A 25,846-nucleotide genomic window follows, 5' to 3' on the forward strand; every position below is an offset into this window, starting at 1 on the left:
CCCAGGCAAGAAGAACTCCATCCTCCTTCACAAGGTCCAGCACGACCTCAACTCTGGTGTCTTCAACTACCAGGAAAACGAGATCATCCAGCAGATTGTGCAGCATGACCGTGAGATGGCCCACTGTGCACACCGCGTCCAGGCTGCCACCTCGGCCACGCCCACCCCCACACCTGTCATCTGGACCCCACTGATCCAGGCCCCGCTGCAGGCCGCCGCTGCCACCACCTCCGTAGCCATCGCCCTCACCCACCACCCACGCCTGCCCGCCGCCATCTTCCGCCCACCCCCGGGGCCGGGGCTGGGCAACCTCGGGGCTGGGCAAACACCGAGACACCTGAAGCGGCTACAGTCACTGATCCCTTCTGCACTGGGCTCTGCCTCACCTGCCAGCAGCCCATCCCAGGTGGACACGCCTTCGTCATCCTCCTTCCACATCCAACAGCTGGCCGGATTCTCTGCTCCTGCCGGACTGAGCCCTCTCCTGCCCTCGTCTAGCTCTTCCCCGCCGCCCGGGGCCTGCGGCTCCTCCCCAGCCCCCACGCCATCTGCCAGTACGGCTGCTACCACCACAGCTGGGTTTGGTCACTTCCACAAAGCGCTGGGCGGCTCCCTGTCCTCCTCCGACTCTCCACTGCTCACCCCACTGCAGCCTGGGGCCCGTTCCCCACAGCCTAGCCAGCCACCGCCGCCACTGCCAGGGGCCCGGGGAGGCCTGGGACTCCTGGAGCACTTCTTACCACCCCCGCCCTCATCCAGGTCCCCATCATCCAGTCCTGGGCAGCTGGGCCAGCCTCCTGGGGATTTGTCCCCGGGTCTAGCTGCTGGCCCATCAAGTACGCCAGAGACGCCTCCACGGCAGCCTGAGCGGCCATCCTTCATGGCAAGGGCCTCTGGGGGGGCCTCCCCTGTAGCCTTTCCCCCCCAAGGAGGCCTCAGCCCCCCCGGCCACAGCCCAGGCCCCCCAAGAACTTTCCCAAGTGCCCCACCCCGGGCCTCTGGCTCCCATGGGTCCTTGCTCCTGCCACCTGCATCCAGCCCCCCGCCGCCCCAGGTCCCCCAGCGCCGGGGCACACCACCCCTCACCCCAGGCCGCCTCACCCAGGACCTCAAGCTCATATCAGCCTCTCAGCCAGCCCTACCCCAGGATGGGGCGCAGACTCTACGCAGAGCCTCCCCACACTCCTCCGGGGAGTCCGTGGCTGCCTTCCCCCTGCTCCCCAGGGCTGGGGGTGGCAGCGGGGTTAGTGCGAGCAGTGGGGGCCTTGGCCCCCCTGGGAGGCCCTGTGGTGCCGTTCCGGGCCAGCACGTCACTTTGCCTCGGAAGACATCCTCAGGTTCCTTGCCACCCCCGCCCTCTTTGTTTGGGGCAAGAGCCGTCTCTTCTGGGGGGACCCCTCTGACTGCTGCACCCCAGAGGGAACCTGGGGCCAGGCCTGAGCCAGTACGCTCCAAACTGCCATCCAATCTATGAGCTAGGCCCTCCCTCCTTCCTCTTCTTTTTTCTCCCTTCTCTCTTCCTTCAGGTTTAACTGTGATTAGGAGATATACCAATATCAATAATAATTACCATTAAACAAAACAAAAGAAACAGAACCCACCCCAGAAAAACAAAAGACAGCAGAAAATAACCAGGTATTCTTAGAGCTATAGATTTTTGGTCACTTGCTTTTATAGACTATTTTAATACTCAGCACGGGAGGGAGGGAGGGAGGGGAGAGGGGAGCAGGAGGGGCCCAAACGTAGAAGCCAGAGAGAAGGCAGGTGGGGTCTCTGGGGCAGGGACAAGGGTGGGGTGACCCATATTTGGGGTTCCTAGAACAGATCTGTCATGGTATTTGTTTTAAGAAACAACCACCACCAGTCCCTTAGCTGTGAACTTGGAGCCCCACTCTGCTGGGGGTCACCTCGTTCCCCGGGAAGGGGCTCCCCTTGCGTGTATTCCTGGGGAGCCTCAGACGCCTGGGTCCTGGGGACAAAACAGGGCAGGGCCTTGAGGACCTTGCATTTTTTCTACTGCAAACTTAGCAAGACATGTATATGACTATGTATATGTATGTAAGATGTGTATATGTATAGCTATGTAATGCTCTCTAGAGCCATGTAGATAGTGAATCACATGTGCGCACACGTGTGCGGTCTAGTTTAACCCTATGTCGCCAGGACACCCAGGTCACCTTACATCCAGCAACCCGCCTTGGCTGGCAGGCTGGGCACTGCAGGCTCTGGGGGAGGTGTTCTCTCCAGTCCTCAAGGATGAGGACCCCCCAGGACTCCTCAGCAGGCCCCCTCCTTCCCCATCTCTGGTCTTAAATCCAGTCCCAGCCCAACCTTTCATCACGTGGAAGCAGATGACTCTGGGTTGTGCCTCTCCTTTCCCGCAGGGCTTCAAGCACATCTTGTCACCTCTGGGGCCCTCACTGTCCCCATCTGTACAGTGAGGGGCAGGTGAGGGCAACTTCTATTTATCAAGTCTGCTCTATGCCAAGCGCTGGTCTAGCACTTTACATGCATTAACTTCTTCAGTTTCACAAAAACCATGAGGTAGGTACTTTCATTCTTCCTGTTTCACAGATAAGGAAACCGAGGGGCAGGTAATTTCCCCAGAGGCACATAACTAGGAGTGGCAGAGCTGCAACGGATCTGGGATTGAAATCCACGCCTGAGTGAGGCCAAAGCCTGTGTTCCTTCCTTCAGAAAGCTGTATTGAGAGGGACTGAGTTCCACAGTCCCCAAGCATGGTGTAGAGGGAAGAGCCCAGATTTTGGAGGCAGGCAGACCCAGCTTCAAACCCTAGCTCTGCTGCTTTTTAACCATGTGACCTTGGGCAAGTTATTTAATTTTTCCAAGTCTGTTACCTCATTTGTAAAATGGGAGTAATTATGGTACCACCCTCACGAGGACCAGATGAGAAAAATGTGTGGAATGGCCAGCCCAGCGCCTGGCATACACCACAGTAGGTGCTCAACAAGTCACATTTCTTCTGCCCCTCTTCATGTGCCCAGCCCATGGCTCCAGTCAGCTGGGAGAGCCCCAGGGAGATTTGGCTGAAGGCTCCAGGATTTACAACCTCAGGACTCCGGAGATGGGTAGGCCTCCCTAAGGAACTGAGGAAGGGGTGTAGCCAGTGGCGGGCTTGAGCCAGGCCCTGAGAGATGGGAAGAATTAGAGGAAGGGAGGGCAGTGAGTGGAATGGAGTTCCCAGTGGGTGCAGAAGCAGGAACTTCGGGATGAGGTCCACAGGCTGGAGAGCCAGGGAGAAGGCCTGGGATGGCAGCATGAGAGGATTGGCCTTGATTCTGAAGGCAACTGGAAGCCACAGCAGGTTTCAGAGCAAGGGCCAACATGAAAGCAGCTCAGAGGCCTCCTGAGGCATGCATGATCCCCCTCCCCAACAGTCAGGGAGTACAGGTTCCGAACCATCCTCCATGCTCCAAGCCGGAATGTTGGCAAGACCTGGTTTTGTCTTAGGGTGTGAGGCAGGCCCATTTCCCACAGATGGGCTGGCGGGGGGTGGGCAGTAATGGAGGAGAGAAGGGGTGAGGGATCCTGGGCTCCTAGGGATAGAGCTAAGAAGCCAGCCTGGCCCTGGTCTCTCCTGGGCTGGAAAAGTCCCTCTGGGGCCTGGGGAGTTCTCAGAACTGGAAAGATTTAAGCAGCAGCTTCAACCTGAGTTCTACAACACCCTCTCCCCAAAGCAGGCAGCTCAGCGGGGGCAGCAGGACTTGATCCAAGCCCGGAGTCTAGTTCTGGAGGCAGCAGGGATGGTGGGGAAGGGGACAGGAGTCAGGGTGGAGGGTCCAGGGGCGTGAGGAGCCCCCCCTTGCCATCAGGGCCTGGCCTAACCACCCTCTTCTCTATACACACACATACACACACATTTTGTAAAAGCTCTGACCCAGCCCAGCCCACTCATGGGAGACTATTGCTGCTCCCATCCTTAATCCCCCCACAAGCAATTTTCGAATCTTCCACTTTTAAAACGGAAAACAGTAAATGCGCGGTATTGTATATTTTATTTAAATTAAAAAATTCCAGCAGATGCTCTCTTGTCTTAGGAGTCAGGGATTGGGGGTGGGTGTGAGGCTGATGCAGATGCTGGAGGAGTGGTATCTGGAGCCAGGCTGTGGTCATGAGCCTGGAGCACAAGTGGGCGCTTGTGCACGCAGACCTACACCCCAAGGTGTGCCCGGGAGTGTGAGGCCATGGGGGGTCCCCCAGCCCCAGCCCCCGCAGACTTGGTCACCACACCCTGTGCTGTGGTCACAGGCGTGTTTATGGGCTGGTGGGAGTTGTTGAGGACGGTGGGTGTGTTGTGCCCTCTGCCAGTGGTGGGGAAAAGACAGGGGTGGGAGGCTGTGAAACCTGACTCAGACCTTCCCCACCCCAGCTGCCAGTGCTCCAAGGTCCCCGGGGCTCCTTGATGCTCCATGGAGGAGAAGAAGGGCGTTAAGTGTTGGCATTAACTCCAGCTGGATACTGAAGGAAGGGGGAGATGCCAGCTTAGCCAGATCACATCTGCCCTCAGAAGCTGGAGGGCAGCTGGGAGACAGAAGTGACTAGGCTGGACAGAGGGTTGGCTTTCCAGTGCCGCAGAGGATGGGGCACAGCTGCTGAAGCCCACCTTGGATGGGGCACCTGAGCACAGACTCCACTTGCTAGGAGGAGGTGTAGAACTGACTCCCTGCTGTGGTGGCATGCTAGACATGGCCCCCTAGACCTGGTCCCCAGACACTCTGCAAAGCCCTCACATGGCCCCCTTCCCACCCCTGGCCGGGGAGGGCCCCTCCCAAGGCCCTTGAACTTGCCCCAGAGGGGAGAGGCAGCCCGAAGCCATGGGCAGGAGACTGGCTGCTGGAAAAGAGAAATCCTGGGGCTCCCGGAGGCGGCACCGGGAGTGCCTCGGGAAAGCCATGGGAGTGCCGTCTCTCCCGGCTCGCCCAAGGAGGGGAAAGTCCTCCGGAAAGGGCAGGGAACCCGTCTCTGCGTTCCCCATCACCGATTTCCCAGCAGATGCTGTTTCCATGGTAACCGGCCTGGGAGTCCCGTTGCTAAGGAGGTAGCTCAGCAGGCCCTGGTGTCCCCATGACAACTGCCCCCTGCAGCCCGGGTGGCGGTGTTTCCTGGGGACCCCGCAGGGACGGCTGGGCAGGGACGCAAGCTCAGACCTGCGGCGGGGGCAGGAGGACTTGGGGAGATGGGCTGGCCCAGACCTGTCCTTTGGGGCGATGGCGAGGCTTCTCCGACAGGGACTGTGATGAGGGTCGGTGGGGGTGGGGGAGGGGTTAGCGGTGTTGCCCCAACCAAACCGCAAAGTGGTAGATCCCAGCCCATGGTAGTGGGGAGGAGACTTCCTCCATCCACCACCCCTGCCCACCGCGTGACCACAGTAGAGCTCCGCCACCACCCAGGCTTTACAGGACCTTCTCCGCCACTCCCAGGGGTGCAGGGAGAGGTGCAGAACCAGTCACTATTTTCCTTGTTCCTCTACCCCAAAAGGACACTCAGTAAGTACCTACTGTGCGCTAGGCAGTGGGTGTTTCATGTTATCTCATCCTCACAATAACCCTATGAAATAAACATTAGCCCCATTTACAGTGAGCCAAAGGGCAATAGGCTTAAAGAGCACCCAGGCTCTGAGAAGGTTAGGGACCTGTCCCAGGCCAGTTAGCTAGAATGCGATGAAGCTAGGATGCACAATCCCATCCTGGGGATGCAAAGTCTGTCTCTCCCTAGTACATCTAGGAAGGGCAGGGTGGTAGGAGCAGTCTGTCCTAGCAGCAGGCAATAAAGGGTGCATGCCTGCACAGAGTCCCTGGGTAGTACAAATGGTTGATGATTGGTGGGCTTGGCCACCAACTGAAAGGTTGGCAGTTTGAGTCCACACAGCAGCCCCTCTAAAGAAAGGCCTGGATGGAGATCTACTTCAGAAAAAAGCAGCCATTGAAAACCCCGTGGAGCTGAGTTCTACTCTTGACACACGTGGGTCACCATCCCCGTTCTGACAGCAACTGGTTGTCTGTAGAAAATTTAAAAATAGTAACAATGAGTCAAGGTCTGTTTGCTTTCTCTTACCATGTACCAGCAATTCTGAACAATGTCAGTTTTAAAATACCCCTCCTCACCAGGGCAGACTTCCCCTCCCCATTGAAAGGCCACCACACCCCATGCTTCAGCCCCCGGGGCACCTGCTGTGCTCGGGCTGCCAGCACAGGGAAGGCCTGAAGGTGCCCTTTCTGCCTTAGTGTGGCTAAATCAGATTGGAATTTTTGAATGAAAAATTTTTAAAGATTCAGTAAAATCCTTCCCTCCACTCTCTATCTCCTCCCAGCGGATGCTTCTTGCTCATCTCGGCCAGACTTCTTAAGCCTTGTCTAAACTCCATCCTCACTCCCCTTCGGAATCGCTTTCCTCACGGCAGTCTAGCTCTGCCTTCCACCCCTGGAAGGGCTCTGGACCAGGTCCTCAGTGGCTTGTGCTGAGAAATCCCAGGTAGCTTCTCAGGCCTGTCTTACTGCCCTCTCAGCCGGATCTGGCGTGCTGACTGTGCCCTCCTCAGTTTTCAGAAACCCCATTCTCTCCTCTTTGCTCCATCTCTCTCTGTTCAGCCTCAGCTTTAAGGGCTCCTCTTCCTCCTGAAAGGCTGGTGCTCCTGGCTCTCCACCCACACTTCCTGGGAGTAACTTCGTCCCAGAGTCATGGCGTCTCCGGCTTGGAGGCCCAGGTGTTTCCCTGAATTCCAGCCCCTACATCCTCTGAGCTTCAGACTGGGCAATTGAGGCTGCTGTCACGGGCTTCTCATCCTCTTGTGCTTGACCTCTTATTCCTTGTGGAGTTTGCAACTTCCAGGGCATTACAGAGCATGTCTTCACTCTACCTTCCACCCTGACTTCGGTGTTTCATTATTTCTTTCTTCTAAGGGTGGAATATTTCATTCATACAAAAACCAGTTGCCGTCAAGTTGATTCTGACTCATGACGAGACCCTGTGTATGCAGAATAGAACTGCTCCATAGGAGCGTCAAAGCTGTGACCTTTCAGAAGCAGATGGCCAGGCCTTTTTTCTGAGGTGCCTCTAGGTGAGTTGGAACTCCCAACCTTTGGGCTAGTAGAAAAGCACTTAACCACTTGCGCTCGGGGAGTCCTTCATCCACACAGAAGATATATGACAGATACACAATCCAAGAGCTGTTGCTGTCAAATTGATTGCGACTCATAGTGACTGTACAGGACAGAGTAGAACTGCCCCATAGGGTTTCCGAGGAGCGGCTGGTGGATTTGAACTACCCACCTTTGGGTTACAGACTGAGCTCTTAACCACTGCGCCAACAGGGTCCCCATTACATCTATCTTATTACATATAAACCAAAAATAATAATAAAATGAACAGCCATGTATTAGCCACTCTGTTGAAGGAATAGGACATAATAACTTTGAAGGCATCCGTGGGAGTCCCTGGGTGGTGTAAATGGTTAACGCACTTGGCTGCTAACTGAAAGGTTGGTGGTTCAAATCCACCCAGAGATGCCTTGGATGAAAGACCTGGTGATCTACTTCCGAAAAATCAGCCACTGAAAAACCTGTGGAGCACAGTTCTGTGGGGTCCCCATGAGTTGAACTGAGTTGATGGCATCAGCGTTCCACAACTATATCCCTCTCCCTCCCTCCAAGGAAAACCACTAATCTGAATTTTAATTTTATCATTTCCTTGCTTTTCACGATAATTTTACTACAGAAATAAATACCTCTAAATAATATATTCAGTTGTGTAGCAAAGTGAGGGAAAGGTAGTATAGAAAGTAGCTGCCTTGGTGAAGGAAGATTTTCTCAATATTATTTAGAATTCCTGATGCATAGTGATAATAAAAAGCAGATTGACTTTTACTCAGCTTTATTATTGTTTTAAATTTCTTTACAAATAACTCACTCCTTTATTGCCTCATCAAGGGTGGACTGGTCCCTCTCCACTTTGTACACCACTGTCTGTATTTGTAAATTTTTGAACTTTATGAGTAGTATTATGCTGGATGTATTCTTTAGTAATTTGCTTTTTGCATCCAGTGTTGTGTTTTTGGGATCTCATTGATGCACAGGGCATGGTCAATTCATCTTCACTACTGTATAGCATTCCGGTATGTGACTACACCGTCATTTACATAGGCATTCTTCTGGAGGTAGACATGTTGTCCCACCATTGCAGGTCTCACCGTTACAAACAGTGCTGCCATAAACATTCATGTCCTGGTTCATGATAAAGACATGTAAGCTCTCTTGACAAGAGAGGGCCAAGGTGCTTTAAGGAGTTGTAACAATGTTTACTCCCACCCGCCATGTATGAGAGCTACTTTTGCTCTACATCCTTGCCAACAATTGGAATCATCAGACTTTCTTCTCTCTCCCGACCTAGTGATATCTGATTGTGTTTTCATGTGCAAATCACTAATTACTAGTAAGGCCGAGCATCTTTTTCCTATAGTCATTGGCCATTTGTGTTTCCCCGTCTGAGAAATATTTGCTCATGTATTTTGCCAAAATTTCTATTGTTGTTTGACTTTTTATTGACTTGTGGGAGTTTTATACACACATGAATCTATTTGGAAAACTAACTCTTCGTCCATTATATGTGTTGCAAGTATCTCCTCCCAGTTTATGGCTTGTATTTCACCTTTTGTGTGTGTGTTCTTTGATGAACATACCTGTTGCCGTCGAGTTGAATCCGACTCCTAGCAACTCTATAGGACAGAGTAGAGCTGCTTCATAGGGTTTCCAAGGAGCAGTTGGTGGGTTCGAACTACCGACGTTTTGGTTAGCAGCTGTAACTCTTGACCATTGCACCACCAGGGCTCTTTGATGAACATAAGTTCTACAATTTAATAAGGGCAAATTTAGTAATCTTTTCCTTATTGTTTAATACTTCCTTAGTGCCTTTTTTGGTTGTTTAGGAAATCTTACTCTGATATCATAAAAATATTCTTCCATAGTCCTTTCTAAAAGCGTGAAGTTTTGCTTTTCACATTTAAGTCCTTATTCTACCTGACCTTGATTTTGGGTGTGGTGTGAAATCACAGTTTAATTTCATTTTTGCCCCATATGAACAACCAATTGTTCTGATATCGTTTATTTAATGAGCCTTAATAATTTCAAATGTCACTTCTTTTATTTATCATGTCTGGATCTGTGTTGAAGCTCTTTATTTTGTATCATTAGCTTATTTGTTGAGTCCTATTCAAACAGTACATTTTCTTAATTACTATAGCCTTATAAGGTTGATGTCTAGTAGAGCAAGTCCCCCAATCTTCTTCTTCTTAAGGAGTGTCCGGCCATTCTAGACTCTGTGCTACCATATACATTTTAGAATTAGTCTGTCAAGACGAATGAAGAATTCTGTGGGCTTTTGATTGGGATTACATTAACATTATTAAGAAAATTCATAGTCCAATGGATGAACTTAATATGACTCTCCCCATATCTGGATCTTCTTTAATGTCTTTTTATTGTTGTTGTGCCTCTTCTCTTCTTAATGTCTTATTTTTTGTTGGCCTCTACCTCATGGTGATCCCACGTACAACAGAAATAAACTTGTCCCAGTCCTGTGCCATCCCCGTGGTCAGTTATGGATAGGACTGTTAGGTTTTTGTTGGTTGATTTTCAAAAGTAAATTACCAAGCCTTTCTTCCTAGTCCATCTTAGTCTGGAAGCTCCACTGAAACCCGTTCAGCATCATAGCAACTTGCAAGCCTCCACTGACAGATGGATGGTGGCTGCGCTTGAGGTACATTGGCCGGGAATAGAGCCTGGGTCTCTCACATGGCGAGAATTCTACCACTGAACCACTAATGCCCTCGTCTTTTACATTAATTATTCAGGGTAATTAGTACTAGCTACACCAACAGACAAAGCCCAACATTTCAATGGTTTAAAACAATACAGATTTATTCTAACTCAGATAAAGTCCCATGCAAGACAGGCAGTCCCTCTCCTTACTGATATCAACTTGAACCCCCCTGGTCTCCAAGATCACCATGGGAGGGGAAGAGACAGCCGGGAGAGGAGGCTGACTCTGAATTACATGTAACTGCAGAAGAGGCTGAGATATCCGGGGGGCACGTGGAATCTTTGGGGGCCTTACCTGTCTCTGCCAAATCTTTCAACATAGTTTTATAATTTTCTTCATGAACGTTTATGCATTTTATTGGATTTACACCTATTTCCTTGTATTTTTGTTGATATAGCTAATTGTATCTATTTTCTTTATTGAGGTATAGTGAATATACAGGAAAATTCATCAATTTTAAGCATATAGTTCAGTAAGTTTTGAAAAATGTATACAGTCATATCACCCTCTCAACAATGAAGATATAAAACATTTCCATCACTCCCCAATATTCCTTCATGTCCCTTTCTTCACACCTCTGACCCCTGGCAATATGCTTTCTGTCACTAAAGTTTTGGTTTTTTCCTAGAATTCATACAAATGGAATCACAAAATATGTAGTCCTTTGTGTCCAACTTTTTTCCTTTAGCCTAATGCTTTCGAGAGTCTTCCTTGTTGTTGTACTGCTGAGTAGTATTCCCTTGTATAGATGTATTACACTTTGTTTATTCATTCACCAGTTGAGAAATTGGGCTGTTTCTAGTGTTTGGATATTACGAATAATAGCGAAGACACCCTTCTGACCTGGAATTCAGCTGTTCCCAGAGACCACCTGTCAGCCAAACCATAGACAGGACCATAAAATAAACAGTAATACCTAAGAGGAATGTGCTCTTACCAATTACACGGGATCAAAAGGGCAGCATTTGCCCAAAAGCAAAGATGAGAAGGCAGGAAAGGGTAGAAAATCGGGACAAAAGGAAGACAGGAACCTACGATAGAAATGGGGAAAGTGCTGACGTATTGTGGGGAATGAAACTAGTGTCATGGAACACTTTATGTGCAAACTATTGAAAGGGAAACGAATCTGCTCTGTAAACTTTCACCTAACTACCAACTAACCTAACTACTAACTAACCTAAACTTTCACCTGAAGCACAATAAAAATTTTTAAAAATCATACACTTGTCTTTAACAATAAATAGGTAGATAGATAAACAAATAAATAAATTAGATGGGAAATGCATCTGGTATTCAGTCCCTGGTCTGTCTGCAACGAATAGACTTGGGCAGAGCTTCCTGTGATTTTAATTTACATTCCCCTAATAGAAACCCTGGTGGCGTAGTGGTTAAGTGCTACGGCTACTAACCAAAGGGTCAGCAGTTCAAATCCGCCAGGAGCTCCTTGGAAACTCTATGGGGCAGTTCTACTCTGTCCTATAGGGTCACTATGAGTCGGAATTGATTCGACGGCACTGGGTTTGGTTTTTTTTGAATGACTAATCAGTTGGGATTGACTTCGCGCCAATGGGTTTGGTTTTTTGGTTTTTAATGACTAATGATTTTGAGCATCTTTTCATGTGCTTATTTCACATCCATGTGTCTTTTTTGATGAAGTGACTATTCAAAACTTTTGCCCGTTAAAAAATTTTTTTTTTCTTAAAAAACAAAAAAGAACAATAGCCATTGTACACCTGAAAAATGTTGAATTGGCAAATGTGTTATATATATCTTTTCTATAACAATAATAGCCAAAGTTCCTGTAAACATCCACATTCAAGTCTTCATGTGGACATAGGTTTCATGTATCTTGGTAAAGAAATACTGAGGAATGGGATTACAGGGTCATACCCAAACCCATTGCTGTTGAGTCAATTCCGACTCATAGCGACCCTTTAGGACAGAGTAGAACTGCCCCATAGAGTTTCCAAGGAGCGCCTGGCAGATTTGAACTGCTGACCCTTTGCTTAGCAGCCGTAGCACTTAACCACTATGCCACCAGGGTTTCCTACAGGGTCATACGGTAAGTGTATTCTTAACTTTATAAGAAATTACCAGATTATCTTCCAAAGTAGGAATACTGTTTTGCACTCCCACCAGCTTCATGTTCCAGGTGCTCCACAACCTTGCACAACTTGATACTGTCAGTCTTTTTTTTAAGTTGTAGCCATTCTGTTGTGGTTGTAAGCTGTTGGCCCCTGAGGCATGATGACCCCATGGAACGCTGCCAGGTCCTGTGCCATCTCCATGATGCCCAAGATCAGTTGCAGGTCAGACTGTTGTGCTCCACTGGGTTTTCACTGGCTGCTTTTCAGAAATAGATCACTAGGCCTTTCTTCCTTAACCATTCTAGAAGATGCCTAATGGTAACTCCCGGTTTTAGTTTGCATTTCCATAACGACTGTGATGTTGAACATCATTTCAAGTGTTTATTTGCCATCCATATGTGTTCTTTGGTAAAGTGACTGTTGAAATGTTTATTCATTTGTTTTAACTGGATCATTTCTCTTGTTATTGAATTATATTAGGGATACGAGTCCTCTGTAAGACCTGTATTTTACAAATATTTTCTGCTAATCTGTGGCTTGTCTTTTTATTTTTTCCACTATGTTTTTCAAAGAGTTGTTCTTGTTAGGTGCTGTTGAGTTGGCTCCAACTCATAGCAGTCTTATGTATCACAGAAAGATAACTATTTTGAGTTTTGATGACTTCAAGTTATCAAATTCTTCTCTCATGATTTGTGCTTTTTCTGTTCTAAGAAATATTTACCTAACCCAAGATCACAAAGATTTTCTCCTATAATTTATCTTAGAAATTTTATAGTTTTAGGTACTATATTTAAGTGCATGATCTATTTTTAGTTCATTTTTGTATGGTGTGAGATAAAAGTTGAGGCTTATTTTTTATCCAATTGTTTCAGCACCGTTTGTTACAAAGACTACCCTTTCCACCTTTGCTAAACATAAAATCCAATTGAATACATTTTATTTCTTTAAACATTTTATACATGGTTATTATATAATCTGAACCTGATCGTTTAAATACCTGAAGTCTTTAGTGGTTTGAATTTGTTGAATGTGTTTGGAGGCTGGTTTCCTTGGTTTGTGGCAATTTTTATTGCGTGCTAATATTTGGAAATCTAAAGGGTCTGAGTTCAAGTGTTTTTCTCCGGAGCAAATTTACATTTGCTTTCATTAAATACCAGAGTATTACCAACATGGGTTCGCTCTTCATTAAATACCAGAGTATTACCAACATGGGTTCGCTCTTCATTCATTAAATACCAGAGTATTACCAACATGGGTTCGCTCTTCATTAAATACCAGAGTATTACCAACATGGGTTCGCTCTAATAAAATTTCCAGGTCTGCAATATCCCTGATTATATTGCAGTTCCAAATTGAACCTTAGGCCTTCCTGAAAGCAGGCCTGTGGTTTAGAATTTTGAAGGGAGATGATTATGATGATTTATTTTTTAAACTCAGCAGTGCCTGTCAGGCTCCCTTCTGGCTGCCTTTACTAACCACCCTTTCCTAAGAGTTACCCTTCAGTGTTCTGGCTTTGTGCAGTGCTAGGTTTGGCTCCCTCACTTCCTGCGGGCCCGGGCTGCCTTCTCTTCCCTCCCCCTACTTCAGTTCCTAGTATCACCCTTTGCCCCAGGCAATCTCCAGCTTCCTGACTGGTTTAGTTTTCTGGTTGTTTGTTAGAGATATCCCCCACTTTCTTTTGAGCACATCATTACACCTGAACTTCGGCTGCTTCTCAGAATATCTGTCTTGTTCAAATGCTGTGGGAAGGAATTCCATTTCCTTTCTTTGGTGGATTCTCCATCACTCTTCTCAGCATCACTTCCTTTGTGACACCTAGGCTTTCTGATTTGGGTTCGAGGTTCCTTCCTTGCTTGACTAGTCACTTTGTTCACATCACTTAGCACTTCTCACACTGGGTGGTCATTTCTGTCTCTTCCCTGTCTGCGTCCTCCTCTAGACTGAATGTATCAACAACAGAGACTGCCTTGCTCATGTTTGCAGCTTCGGTGTTTGACACATAGTAGGCCCTCAGGGACATCTGTGCAACCAATGAGTGGTTCCCAGCCTCTTGAGTGAGGAAGATCCTTTTCTGACTTCTCTCATACCACCTGCCCATACTGAGATCTCTTTAGCTGCAGTTCCAGCCAGTTCCCCTTCTGTGCGTTGGCCTGAAATGTTCCACCATTGGTTTTCCTGCCATCTCCCGGGCAACTTTGTTGATGGGAGCCTGACCCATCCTTCTGCCTTCATGGAACAGATTCCAGTTCTTCTTTTCCTCTTTTAGAAAGCCGCAAGCTGCCCAGAATTCTCAATAAAGCCTTGGTGTTGAGTTTCTGGAAGAAATCCACTTTATTCTTAACTCGTTCACCAGCACTGACCCCCAGCTATGGTACTAAACCAACTAAACCCAGATCAAGACTGGGCTCAGCACTGCCCTTGCAACATTCCAGGGATCTCAGGGAGGATAGCATCAGCTCTCTCTCTCCATTGAGGGTCAGCCAGTTCAGACCCCTACATTCTTCATGTCCTCTGTACTGGTCCCAGCACCACATCCAGTGAGAGGCGGCTGAGCATAGTTTAAGTGACCCCAGCTTCAGCCCCATTCACATGGCTACGATTTTCTCTCTTCAATGTATACTAATGGCCATGTGAAGTGGGCAGCTTCTCAGCTCTGCAGTGGCCTACTCCTCCCTGCAGAGAGGTGGCCCTATAGAACATCTAGACTCTGCTCAGCCTTACCTCCTCTGAGGAACCTGAGTATATGCTCCCAGGAAGAAGTAGGGCTGTGTCAAGCTCCCCCAGCACTGTGCCATGGTGTGTTAGTTACTGGATTTAAAGTCTATCTTCCTCACTGGGCAAGTTCATTTAAAACTCATGTAGTGAACACCTACAATGCGCTAAGCACTGGGGAGAGTCCAAAGATAAACAAGCCTGGCTGCTTTCCTGAGGAGGTCACAGTGTGTTAGAAGTGACAGGAATATGAGTAGGAACTATCAGAGGACTGGGTGGTTAGGCTCGGTCTTTAATAATTTGCCAGGCAGAGAAAGCTGATAGTGAGGGTTGAGGGTAGGGAGAAAATTCAGGCCAGGCGGAACAATTCAGAGGCAAGAACTAGCATGGCTTATTCAATAAGTGCAAACTGCTCTCCATTGCTAGGGTCAACTATGGGTGAAGGGACTGAGCAAGTGGGAGATAAAACCAAAGAGGCAGACAGAGCCACAGTGGGCTGTCTTCTGTAGGGCAGGTGATGGGGGGGGGGGGCTATTGCCAACATTGAACAGGGGAGAGACATCAGATTTGAGTTAGGAAAACAGCTTCCACAGTTGTGTGGAGGCTGGATTGCAGGTGAGGGCGAGGCAAGAGGATCAGTTAGTTTTCCCCACAGCTGACAAGCAGGAGCCACTCTGGGCATATTTGGGAGGGAGAGCTGGCAGGATTTGCTGAGTGTTGTAGTGTTGAGGAAATTCTCCTTTGGATGACCAGGTCCACAGAAGGTAGACCCAGTAATGTAGGGCAGGAAACCCAGTACATGCCTACAAGAAAGTGATCTGGGCTTTGCTCCAGGTCACTGGTGAAGGGTGCAGAATTGTGAAATGTTTGCAACTCAGACACCACACTGAGGTCAGTTTGACTCTTAATATATGGATAAGGCTGACTGGAACCCACAATTCTTGACCTGTGAAAGGTCTGGGGCCTTCCCCTCTGCTCCCTAGACTCCTGTGAATTCTCAAGTTTAGATTCTTCTGGTTACTTCTGATCTGAGTTTCTGCTTCCAGTGAACTAGTTCTATTTAGGGGACACCCTCACAGTGCCAGACTCATGGTCTATTCCCCACCCTGTTGACCCAGGTGCTCCTTTGTTGAGGGAGGGGAGAAGAAAACCAATAGCTCAAGCAAAGCCTTGTGCATATGGCAGACCTTATACAAGGTCTGGGGAGTTGGAGGGGGATTATATTATAGAAGTGCAAAGAGGAAGTAACAGTCAATCACCTATCAGATATTTTAAAGAAGTTTTTTGGAACACCTCAAATCCAGCCATTTCCCCCTGTGTACCTTCCCACATAGCACCCTCATCCTCTTACCATCTTATTGGTTATACCCACTGTCAGCACCCCCTCCAACTCTTCTGGGAAAATCCAAGCCCTTCTTACTCTGTGGTGCAGCAAGAGCTCCCTCTAATCTCCCTGAGCTCAGCTCTGGGCCCATCTTTTCACTTCCAAAAGCCTATCAAGTTCCTATGCTGGGTCAAATGGCATCTTAATATGAATGTCATCCACTCTCCTTTGAGGGCAACTATAGTTTTAAATAGAATTTTTCCCCCAAATTACGATACTTTTAAAAGATTGTGAAGTTCTGAAAGTATTCTTTTCCCTCAACTACTGTCTCTCACCCCTTCCCTCCTACCCCTTCTTTTGGTAGCTGGGAATACAAGGTTAAGACCAGGCATCTGCTGGCTGGGTCCCCTTTGTGTGGACAAGGGTAGTTCCTCTTAGCTCCCTGCTTTTCCATCCCTGTCAATTAGAGGGTTGTTTACTGCTCTTTTCTCTCAGTGCCAAAGATGCCAGTTATACTCACAGGGAGGGCCTAGATACAGAGAGTGAATCGACCAAGACATGGGTTAAAGATGGATTCCTAGGGACCAGAGACATATCACAATTGGGTGAGCAAGGTGGCCCTCATGGGTTTCCACAAGTTGGGGATGTTTGTCTAACCTATTACTGACATTAGCCAATAGGGAAGGAAATCAGGTGACAACATGAAGAGTTGAATATTACAAGATGCTGAGATCTCACAAGAAGACAGATGGGGACCTTCCATGACAAACACCTCTTGGGTTATGGGTGGAAGCTGCAGGAGCAAGCCAAGTTCTCCAGTCTCTCCTGACAACAGGCCCCCAGCCCTGGCAGGAAGGTGGCTGATACAGGGAGGGGATGATGGACTATGGGAAGAGGGGATTTCTTCTTCGTATAGACCCTTATTCATTTTTATCTTAGAACCAATCCTTGCCCTAGATCCCAGCACCCAGGTGGCCATTGTGGCATCAACATCATTTCGTATTATACTGCCAGGCAGGCAGGTCTTGGTTACCTTTCAGGTTTACCCCAGGATGCCTAACGGCCACTAGCTGCTGAAGAAGGGCCCTGGCACCAGTAACATTAGGACCTACGGAGGACACTTCTAAGGGAGGGGTGGGCATGGCGGGTGCGTGTGGATCTTCCACGTGGCTGCTCCAGGCCATAAGTCCTCATGACTAGCCCCCCATGATGGAGACAAGCACCAAAAACTGTCCCTGGCATTAGGCACTCAGAAGAAATGATGATGTCCCTATTGGGTCCACAATCCAGTGGAAAAAGACTCAGACACCAAAACAAAAAAACCAAACCCGTTGCTGTCAATTCTGACTCATACCGACCCTATAGAACAGAGTAGAACTGCCCCATACAGTTTCCAAGGAGCACTTGGTGGATTCAAACTGCCGACCTTCTGGTTAGCAGCCATAGCTCTTAACCACTACACCACCAGGGTTATAAGCCACTGCAAAATGTGCCAAGAGCTCCATCTAGGGATACAGAGGAGGGGGAGCACTGGTGGGTTTCTGGCTGTTGGAATGGGTGTAGCTGTTGGGGATAAAGGTACTGTTTAGTTTCAGTTTTGAAAGATGAGTTGAGCTTTGCAGGGGAGAGGGCATTCCAGGCAGAAGGAACAGCACGTGCAAAGACAAAAATGTGTTTTACAAGTAGTCTTCCATGGCTGCACAAGGCAACAGTCTGGCCCTGGAGGCTGTGGCCAGCCTAGCAGACTTTGAGCACTAGGGGCTCTGACTCCATCTGAAGACAGTGGGGCATGGCTAATGGGGATGACGTTTGGGCTTGGGTTTCACCAGAAGTGGCAGTCAGGAAGGACTGTGCCCTGCATCCTGCCCTCACTCTGTCTGTTCACATAGGGTAGGGGCCGAACTGTCCTGTTTGTCACTGTTGCATGGCCTAGAATCTCATAAACTCAAAAGAAAATCTTACACAGTGAAGGTGGTCAGGATGGTGCAGGCAGCCTGAGAAAGGCAGTCTTCCTTATAGACACCTGCTCCAGGGTCCTGCACCTGGGAGTGCATGTGTGTGTGGGGGTGGGGGGGGCCCAAGTCCACAGTGGGTGCTCAGTCTGTCTGCCAACAGAATGAGCTGCTGGCAGGACTATGCCTTCACACCAATCAGGGGCAGGAGCACCTTTCTGCTGGCGTCACTTGGCTCTTTGGCAGTGCCACCTTAGCTTCTGCAGGCTGCTCAGTTCCCACAGGGTGGCAACAGTGGGGTGGAACAGGAACAGGACTCATTTTTGGGGCGGACTACTAGACCACACCCTGTGTTCCCCAGCTCACCTGCCACGCCTCCCTGGGCCCTTCTTTGAACTCCTGGCTCTACAGTCTGTGGGCAATGGTGAAGTCTAATTAGAGGCCAGGGTACCGAGGGTCCTAAGTCCTCTTAGGGAAAACGGAAAAAACTCTTTCACCAGACCAGAATTTGATTGGATTAAAAAAAGTGTATTGGATTTCCAATACTAAATAAAAACATGAAACTGTATTTAAAAAGCCATAGAGTTTACAGCATCAACTACAGAAAAGCCCGAACAAGTGTGTACGGAACCAGTCCCCAGCAGCCCCCCAGGCACCCCTCCAGCAGGCAACAAGGCAACAGACACATTTGTTCCAAATCCTCCTGAAGGAAGCTGCTGAGTAGCAGCTCAACTAGGACATGACAAGACGCACAATGGTTTAGTTTCAAAAATTACAGGAAAAATGTAAGAAAATGTATTAAATTGTGAAAAGGTGCAATACAGAATAGCTTTCCTTTTTCTTAGTTTTAAAAAATCCCCCACCTTTGAACAGTTATTTTATTTAAAAATAGGTCCCTCCCCCACCCCACCCCAATTCTGTGGCAGTATCCAGGTACCAAGGCCCTGAGGTAACAGAAGTATCAGGGTTCATGGGAGGGAACGCCCGAATACTGAGCATGTTTCTTTGGGCACAGGTAAGAGTTTCTGGGGACTGAGCCCTCCTGGTGTCCAGAGAGCTGAGCACTCTTTCAGGATCGGTTCAGTGCATGGGGGTTCGTGAATCCTGCCTGGCACCACCCTCTGTGACCAGTGAGCATGGCAGCAGGAGTCCAGCATTGCACTATTCGTTGCCCCCAAAACAATAAATATGAAGAGCTCATCTTCTAGAAATGCAAATGTGTGACAAAACCTAAAAAGGCAGATAACCAATGTACAAATGTGTGATAAAACCTAAAAAGGGAGATAACCAATGTACAAAGGAAGCAGCCCGCCAGCAGCGTGCGGGGGCCCTATGAGGCCTGGCAGTGCTCAGGGCCCTGGGGTGGGCTGCCTGGGAAGGGGTGGTCTTAGCAGCTGGCTCCTTCTTGGCTACAGAATCAAGGCCCTTACTGAGGTCACTGCCTTGCACACGGAGGCCCTCTCCACTCCTGGGAATCTGCTGGAAGTAGGGACAGATGACGGAGGGTCAGTCCTGTATTTTTTCACAATGTAGTCTTAATATTTAAAAACAAAACAAAAACCTCGGCTCCTATCTTTTAAAGAAAAAAAAAACCACAAGAACTATTTGCAAGGGAGTTCCATGAGTAATGCCTCAGGGAAAAAGGCTGTGTGTACGGTTGAGCCTCTCTGCAAACCTCAGAAACCACCTGCCACCTAGTCAGGGACTTTGCTGAGCTGCTGGGGTGCAGGGGGGCTCCACCACCCCCTCTGCCCTCTCCACTGTCTCCTGCCACTTGAAGAACAAGGTTCAGAAAGCCATGGAAGAGCCGTGCGGGTGCTGCAGCCCTGCCTTGCCCCATCCTCGCTATGAGCTTTTTCTGAAGGGGCTCTGAAACATGCAGTTGAGAGCTGGACTGGCTGAGGGCAGGCACAAGAGAGAAGTAAGGAGTTACACATGGCAAGTTCCTTCCTTAACCTCCAACTTCCCCAAAGGGGACCAAAGACAGCAGCAGAAAAGGGTCTCCATCCTTTGCTCTCTGCTCGCTCAGGAACTCCGATTGGGCTCAGTCTCTCGTTCTATTCAGCATCCTTCCTGTGAGCAGAAATACAGCACCCAGGGCCTCAGCATGGACGGCCTTGTCAGCATATGGCCCGAACATCAGGACAGCTAAATCTCTGAACCCACCTATTGCACAGGATTTTAAAACCAGGTCCCAATGACGCTCCAGTTGCAATGTAGTGACAGTAGATATGGACATGCCAGGAAAGAACAACAAAGACGCTTCCATTCTCTGCAGGCTTCTGGAAGAAAGTACAATGACCAAAACATTCACGGAACTTCAGCAGCCCCTCCATTTTCTGTCCCAACCCCCAACCCACCCCCACCCCAATACTGAAACTGCACAGAGAGCAACAAACAAGTCTTTCCAATGTTACATTTCATTCAGATCTGTAATCTCACAGTGATGAGGGGAGAAAATCAGGCCTTTAATAATTATAAAAAAATAATAAAAAAGCTTACAAACAGCAACGCGCCATTTCCTCCCCTGAAGTGATGGACTGACAGCTGGCAGAGGATGCAATGACTCAGAATTACAAATCAGAACAAAAATTTAAAACAAAACAAGCCAACCCTTGGAACAATCCACACTGTCAATGACTTTCCTCACAAAACTAAAACAAGTAGTCAACTGTCAACCACTTGTGGAGAACACCACGGACTTCCTTGGTTTTGGATAGTGTTTTTTTAAAAGGTAAAATAAAATAGGACACAAATAAAGTTGTACATAAATGCCAATGTCTACACTCCATAAAGGCGATGCAGTCGCAGCACGAAGACGCAGCCTGACCACAAAGTTAAATGTAGGTTGCACGTCTTGCCTCTTCCCTGGACGCAGAATTTTGGCCCATGGTGCCCAGTCCTGCAGGGTCTCAGCAGGCAAAGGGAGGCTGCCCCAACACAGGCTTCTTCCAGGCTGACCAGGAGAAGGCAGGTGGCCATGCCTGGAGCCAGCGCCAATGGAGCGCTGGCTCGTCTGCTCGCTCACTCTGTGTTCTCAAGTGCTGTCCTCTCGTACTCTGTACAATTCCTTGCTTTTCAAGGCTAAGTCCCAAGACTTCTAGACCCAGGCTTGGAGTCATGTCCTGGTGAGGGTCATCATGCTGTCGTGATGGCGTTTAGGTCCTTCATGAGTCCTTCCAGGTGGGCCATCTCTTTGGTCAGCTCATCTGGTTCAGAGCTCTATGGAAAAGAGAATACTGTTACTGGAATGGCACAAGGGGCCGTCCAAGAAGGAGAGCCCAGAGAGAGAGGTCAAAGTGTCAAGTGGTCAGTGTTGCAAGAATGGCCCTCTGAAACCCAGGCTGTGCCAGAAGAGTCAAATGGAGACACCAAGATGTGTCCGAGGTCACTAAATCCCGAGCCAGCAATTACTCATTTCTTCACATTGCAAAATGCCTTTCCCCAACACACATTCTCCAGGGTCACCTGTGACCTGTGACCTTGCCCCTGCTAGGTCTCTTTCACAGTCAACACTGCTGGTATACCCCCTGGATCCCTAGGCCCCAAGCATTCCCCTCCGGGTCGGGTGTCTGGAAACACAGAGTCAGAATGTATTTGTGAGAATTTGAGGGTGAAAGTTCAAGAGTGAGTGTCCGCTGAGATTTTTGTTCTGACAGCAACCTCTCAGGCCCTTCCCCTCAGATGAGGTTGGGAAGCAGGACTGAAGCGCGGAGGGACGAGAGGATAGCTCGGACCAAGAACAGAGGATCAGACAGATGGGAGAGAACTGAAAGGAAGGCAGCTGGAAGCAGGAGAAAAATTGCTGCTGTGCTCATTTGGAAAGCAAATCCAAGGAACACCAGAGCGCATATGAAAGAAAGCAGACCAAATCCTGAGCCCAGTTCCTGGCTCAGAGAAGACGTTCAACACACACGTGGGAAATGAGGGAGTGAACCTGCTTCATACTTCTAGGCAGTGAGGCCTGGGTCTGCTCAAGGAGCCGCCCTGGCACTTGTTCCCAGACACCTGGCTGGACTGACAGCCCTGCAGACTTACACTCTCAGAGTCTTCCAGCATCCTCGTGGTCTCCTGCACTTCAGGGGCACTGGGAACAACCACTGGCATAGGAGGCCGGCTCCTCCCTAAAGTCCCGATGGAGGCTGTCTTCACTGCGTGAATGTGATGGTTCAGAGCTGAGGAGGAAAGGGCACTGTCAGGTGTGTGGGCGAGCCTGACCACCCAGACCCGACAAACCACCTGAGGTCCAGATGCTGCTCTAGGTGAGAAGCCCACCCAGGCCCAGTTCCCAGATCCTGCTCCTCAAAAGGCACTGGGACAGGATGAAAGGAGGAAGACAGCAGAGCATTCAAGAGGCCAGAGAAAATATTCCATTTGGCTTTAGAAAGCTAACATCCTAGTCCAGGGCTTCTCAAAGCATGGTGGTCCATGGACCCCTTTCAGAATGTTTACCAGGTCAAAACTCTTCATAGTAATACTAAGATATCATTTGCCTTCTTCACTGCATTGGCATCTGCACTGATGGTAAAAAGCAACAGTGGGTTAAAAAAAAAAAAAAGCTTGGACCCAGACAGAGGCACCTGACTGTACTATAAAGTCACTCACTCACATGCTCTTACAGTTAGCAACAAAGCCAGTTTCATTTAAGATCATTCCTAATGAACCAATAAAATGGATTTATTTGATCAAGTCTCAAACCTCGAGTACACATCTTCTAAATATTCCATGTGAGGAAATGGAAAGTACGCACAAGGTACTTCTGGACTCCAGAAGGACAGTGGCACCTCAAGGACAGGCGTTCGTGGTAGTGCGAGCTGTTAGCTGAACTGTCGCTTTTATCCTGGAACGCCACTGTTACTTCACATAAACACTGACAGGCAAAGCAGTTATTCAGACTTGAGCATTTGACAAACATTTTCTAGAAAATGAATGAAGCAAGTCTGTTACTTCAAGGAAAACGGTCGGCAGAATTTATTGCCACTGATAAAGTTTTCAAGAGAAAAAAATACTTGTAACTGCCACCATGGGCTTGACAGCTTCCCAATAAAGACTCTGGTGGTATTAATGTGTTTTTAGATACTGTATAATAAAATGTGTCAATATTTGGAGGATCTGTATAACTTACTGAATCAATATTTCCAAATGACTAATGTGGCATGTTTCAAAATCATGTATTCAAAGTGCAAGATGGAATAATGGATCTTAACACAGAGTGTGAATAGCTTGCTGATATGGTTTCAGATTCCATAATACAACCAACCTTTAAGAAGCTACCACCTGTTGAGTTTTGCTGTGGTATCAAAAAAGAGTATTCACAATTGTCACTCTCCTCACTGCATTTTTGTTTTGAAAAATATATAGTAAAACCTGCGAAAGCTGGAACCATGTAAGGTGGAAACCTGTCAGAGAAGGAAAACTACTTTCCACTCGATAGAGAGCAACAGAAAAGTGGCACCCTGTCAAAGGTGGAAAACTTGTGAGACCAGGAAAAATAAGGCAGTCCACTGAGTTCTGGCTCTCACAGGTTTTACTGTAGTTACTTTCACAAAGATACGCTATTTATGTTAACATATAAGTTTCTTACTATTTTTAAAGGAATTAAAGTATTTAAAAAATTTCTCAGTTTTAATTTGTAATATAGAAATACTGGTAGATATAGCTCATGTGAACAAAAGCTCTTTTGTGTTCTCAACAGCTTTTAAGAATATAAAGGGGTCCTGAGACCAAAAAGTTTGTAAACCACTGACCTAGCCTGAAGTAAGCCACCCGAAGAGATTCTGGTAGAGAAGAGGAGGGGAAAGCATGCCTTCGAGGTCACAGACACCGCTTCGCTGAGCAGTATGAACCGGGACAAGTCACTTCCTCTACAGAGCTTATTTCTCTTTCATAAGGTTCCTTCTTGTTTCACCATCCCATGAGTCCAAGTTTTGCCCTCCCTCACCCCTTCTGGCAGTCTTATGGAGTTAGGCGATTCCAGGAGGCTGGGCAAACTAGATCTCTTGCCCATAACCATGCTACTGGATTTTACCACCAAGGTTTCTGTACATAAAACAATTCAGAAGGTCAGCCCTTGTTTTCCACCACATTATTCTCTGGTCCATATGCATTCCCAAAGGAGAGGAACACGCATCCTCCCTGAGCGGGGTGCTGACACACTACTGTAACTACTGGGATATGCTTGGAGGGTACGTGCTGTGTTACTTGTCAGAGAGCTGACTTCTGCCCTGCGCCTGAGCCAGAGGGTTCCTCTCCCGGTGCTGCTGCCCTCACCTTGCTGGGACAGCAACGGTGTGCTTGGTAACGCCGGATCGTAGGTGGGAGGTCCCGGGGGCGGGATTGCTGGCACAGCAAAGCTCTTCAGTGGGTGGGAAGGGCGAACATGGGCTGTAGGAAGGCTCTGGCCTGAATCTTCCTCTTGAGAGCTGGCCAAGTAAGAGGAGCTGGTAGCACCTTCAGGATCCTGGTGATCAGTACAGCATGTCTGAGACGAGGAGGCTGGCATGGTGTCAGTGCTTGGGGTATTTCGAACGGATTCTATAGCAGAAAAGTCTAAATGTTAGCATTTCTTTTATCATAAAACACATGCAAAGCCCAGGACTCTGGCTACTTCTGTAATGAACCCCCTAAACCAGCTCAATCAGTAATCAGTGCTAGTCCAAAAGAACACGGATTAGCATCACTGCCAAGGCTAAGAATGGCCTAATCTAAGAGTCCCGAACCATCCTTTCGTCAACCAGCTGTTCCAATCTTTTTATCCACAAAACCAAGTGGATATAATTTTACAAGTTTAAAGTTCTCCCTAGTATCCATTAGGGAGCCCATGTAAAGGTTCCTGGGACTATTGTTTATTAAGATAAAGTATAAAAGAAAATTAAAATTTCCATTCACTGATTAATAGTCTTAGGAGACAGACATTTCAGACAACCGTGACTGGTCACCAAGCCTGGCTGGATACTTGACAAGTGCCAGCTCTGCCCGTGAGGCCTGGAGGTTACCGCAGGAAAGGTCTACGCCACAGGCTCTGCACGCCTTCTGGGGGCTGTGGACAGCCTCATCAGAGCAACAGCCGCAGAGCCAAGGCGACACCTGGACAACCAAATAGTCTAGACATCTGTTAGTCATATGAAGGCCATTTCGGTCCACAGAAAGAAATAGGGGTAGATTAGCCTGGGGAAGCAGAAGACTCAGAAGAACACGATTATCTCAAACTATGTGAAGAGGTAGCAGAGCTGCTCCTGAGGCAGAGTAGAAAAATCACTGGCTTTGGAGTCAGCTAGGCCTGGACTCTAATCTCGGCATACTAGCTGGGTAAATTCAGCAGCCGCTGAATTTCTGAGTCTTAGTTTCTTCATCTGTAAAACAGGGAGAACAGTACATAATTCACTGAGGAATAAAAGAGAATCCGGATGAAAACTGCTAGGCACAGTGCTTAAGTAACTGATAGGGTTCTTTACTTTTTAACGTTCTGAATGCTTTCTCTTAGCCAGGTACTGTGCTAAGAGCTTTACATGTATTATCTCATTTGATCCTCGCAGCTCAGAAGGCCACAGTTACAACTAGTGGGGCAGGAATCTGGATCCCTGTACTCTGACCCAAGCTCATACTTTTAACCACCCTATACTATACTGCCCTTTCCTGCCCAGTACTCACCCACCTCCCACCACTGACCCCGCAGGGGCAGGAGAGCACCAAGGCCCAGGGGGACCATATAAGGAAGGTCTTTCAAACAGCATGAGCTGTGCAGACCACCATTCCCATCCCTGAGGAGAGGCAGGGAGGACACCAGCTCAGGGTAAGAGGTGACCCGCTGTCCTCCTCTGGCTCCTAAAGTCCTCAAATTTAAAAAGAAAATATCCCATTTTAAATAGTAATGCAGGAGCAGTGTGCAGAAATCCAGTGCTTTTCCCTGCCTTTGTTTCTGAGGTACATTTTATACC

The 25,846-nt window shown here is 48.2% G+C and overlaps 2 protein-coding genes across 8 annotated transcripts in view; one reads left to right on the forward strand and one right to left on the reverse strand.

Moving 5' to 3' along the window:
• Positions 1 to 1,593, forward strand: part of HCN4 (hyperpolarization activated cyclic nucleotide gated potassium channel 4) — a 52,860-nt gene extending 51,267 nt beyond the window's left edge. Inside the window, exon 8 of the mRNA XM_023552827.2 lies at positions 6 to 1,593. Within this exon, the coding sequence (XP_023408595.2) occupies positions 6 to 1,474 (1,469 nt within the window). The 3' untranslated portion in view covers positions 1,475 to 1,593. The remainder of the gene's footprint in view (positions 1 to 5) is intronic.
• Positions 1,594 to 20,268: 18,675 nt separating this feature from the next.
• NEO1 (neogenin 1) overlaps positions 20,269 to 25,846 on the reverse strand; it is a 218,501-nt gene continuing 212,923 nt past the window's right edge. For all 7 annotated transcript variants that reach the window (XM_064267288.1, XM_064267292.1, XM_064267293.1 and 4 more), the window contains 3 exons: positions 24,180 to 24,443; positions 21,948 to 22,084; positions 20,269 to 21,131 (listed from right to left, as the gene is read on the reverse strand). In XM_064267288.1, coding sequence (XP_064123358.1) covers positions 21,048 to 21,131; positions 21,948 to 22,084; positions 24,180 to 24,443 — 485 coding nt within the window. In that variant the 3' untranslated portion in view covers positions 20,269 to 21,047. The remainder of the gene's footprint in view (positions 21,132 to 21,947; positions 22,085 to 24,179; positions 24,444 to 25,846) is intronic.

The sequence above is a fragment of the Loxodonta africana genome, chromosome 13 (assembly GCF_030014295.1).
Source record: "Loxodonta africana isolate mLoxAfr1 chromosome 13, mLoxAfr1.hap2, whole genome shotgun sequence".
Taxonomy (NCBI): Eukaryota; Metazoa; Chordata; class Mammalia; order Proboscidea; family Elephantidae; genus Loxodonta; species Loxodonta africana.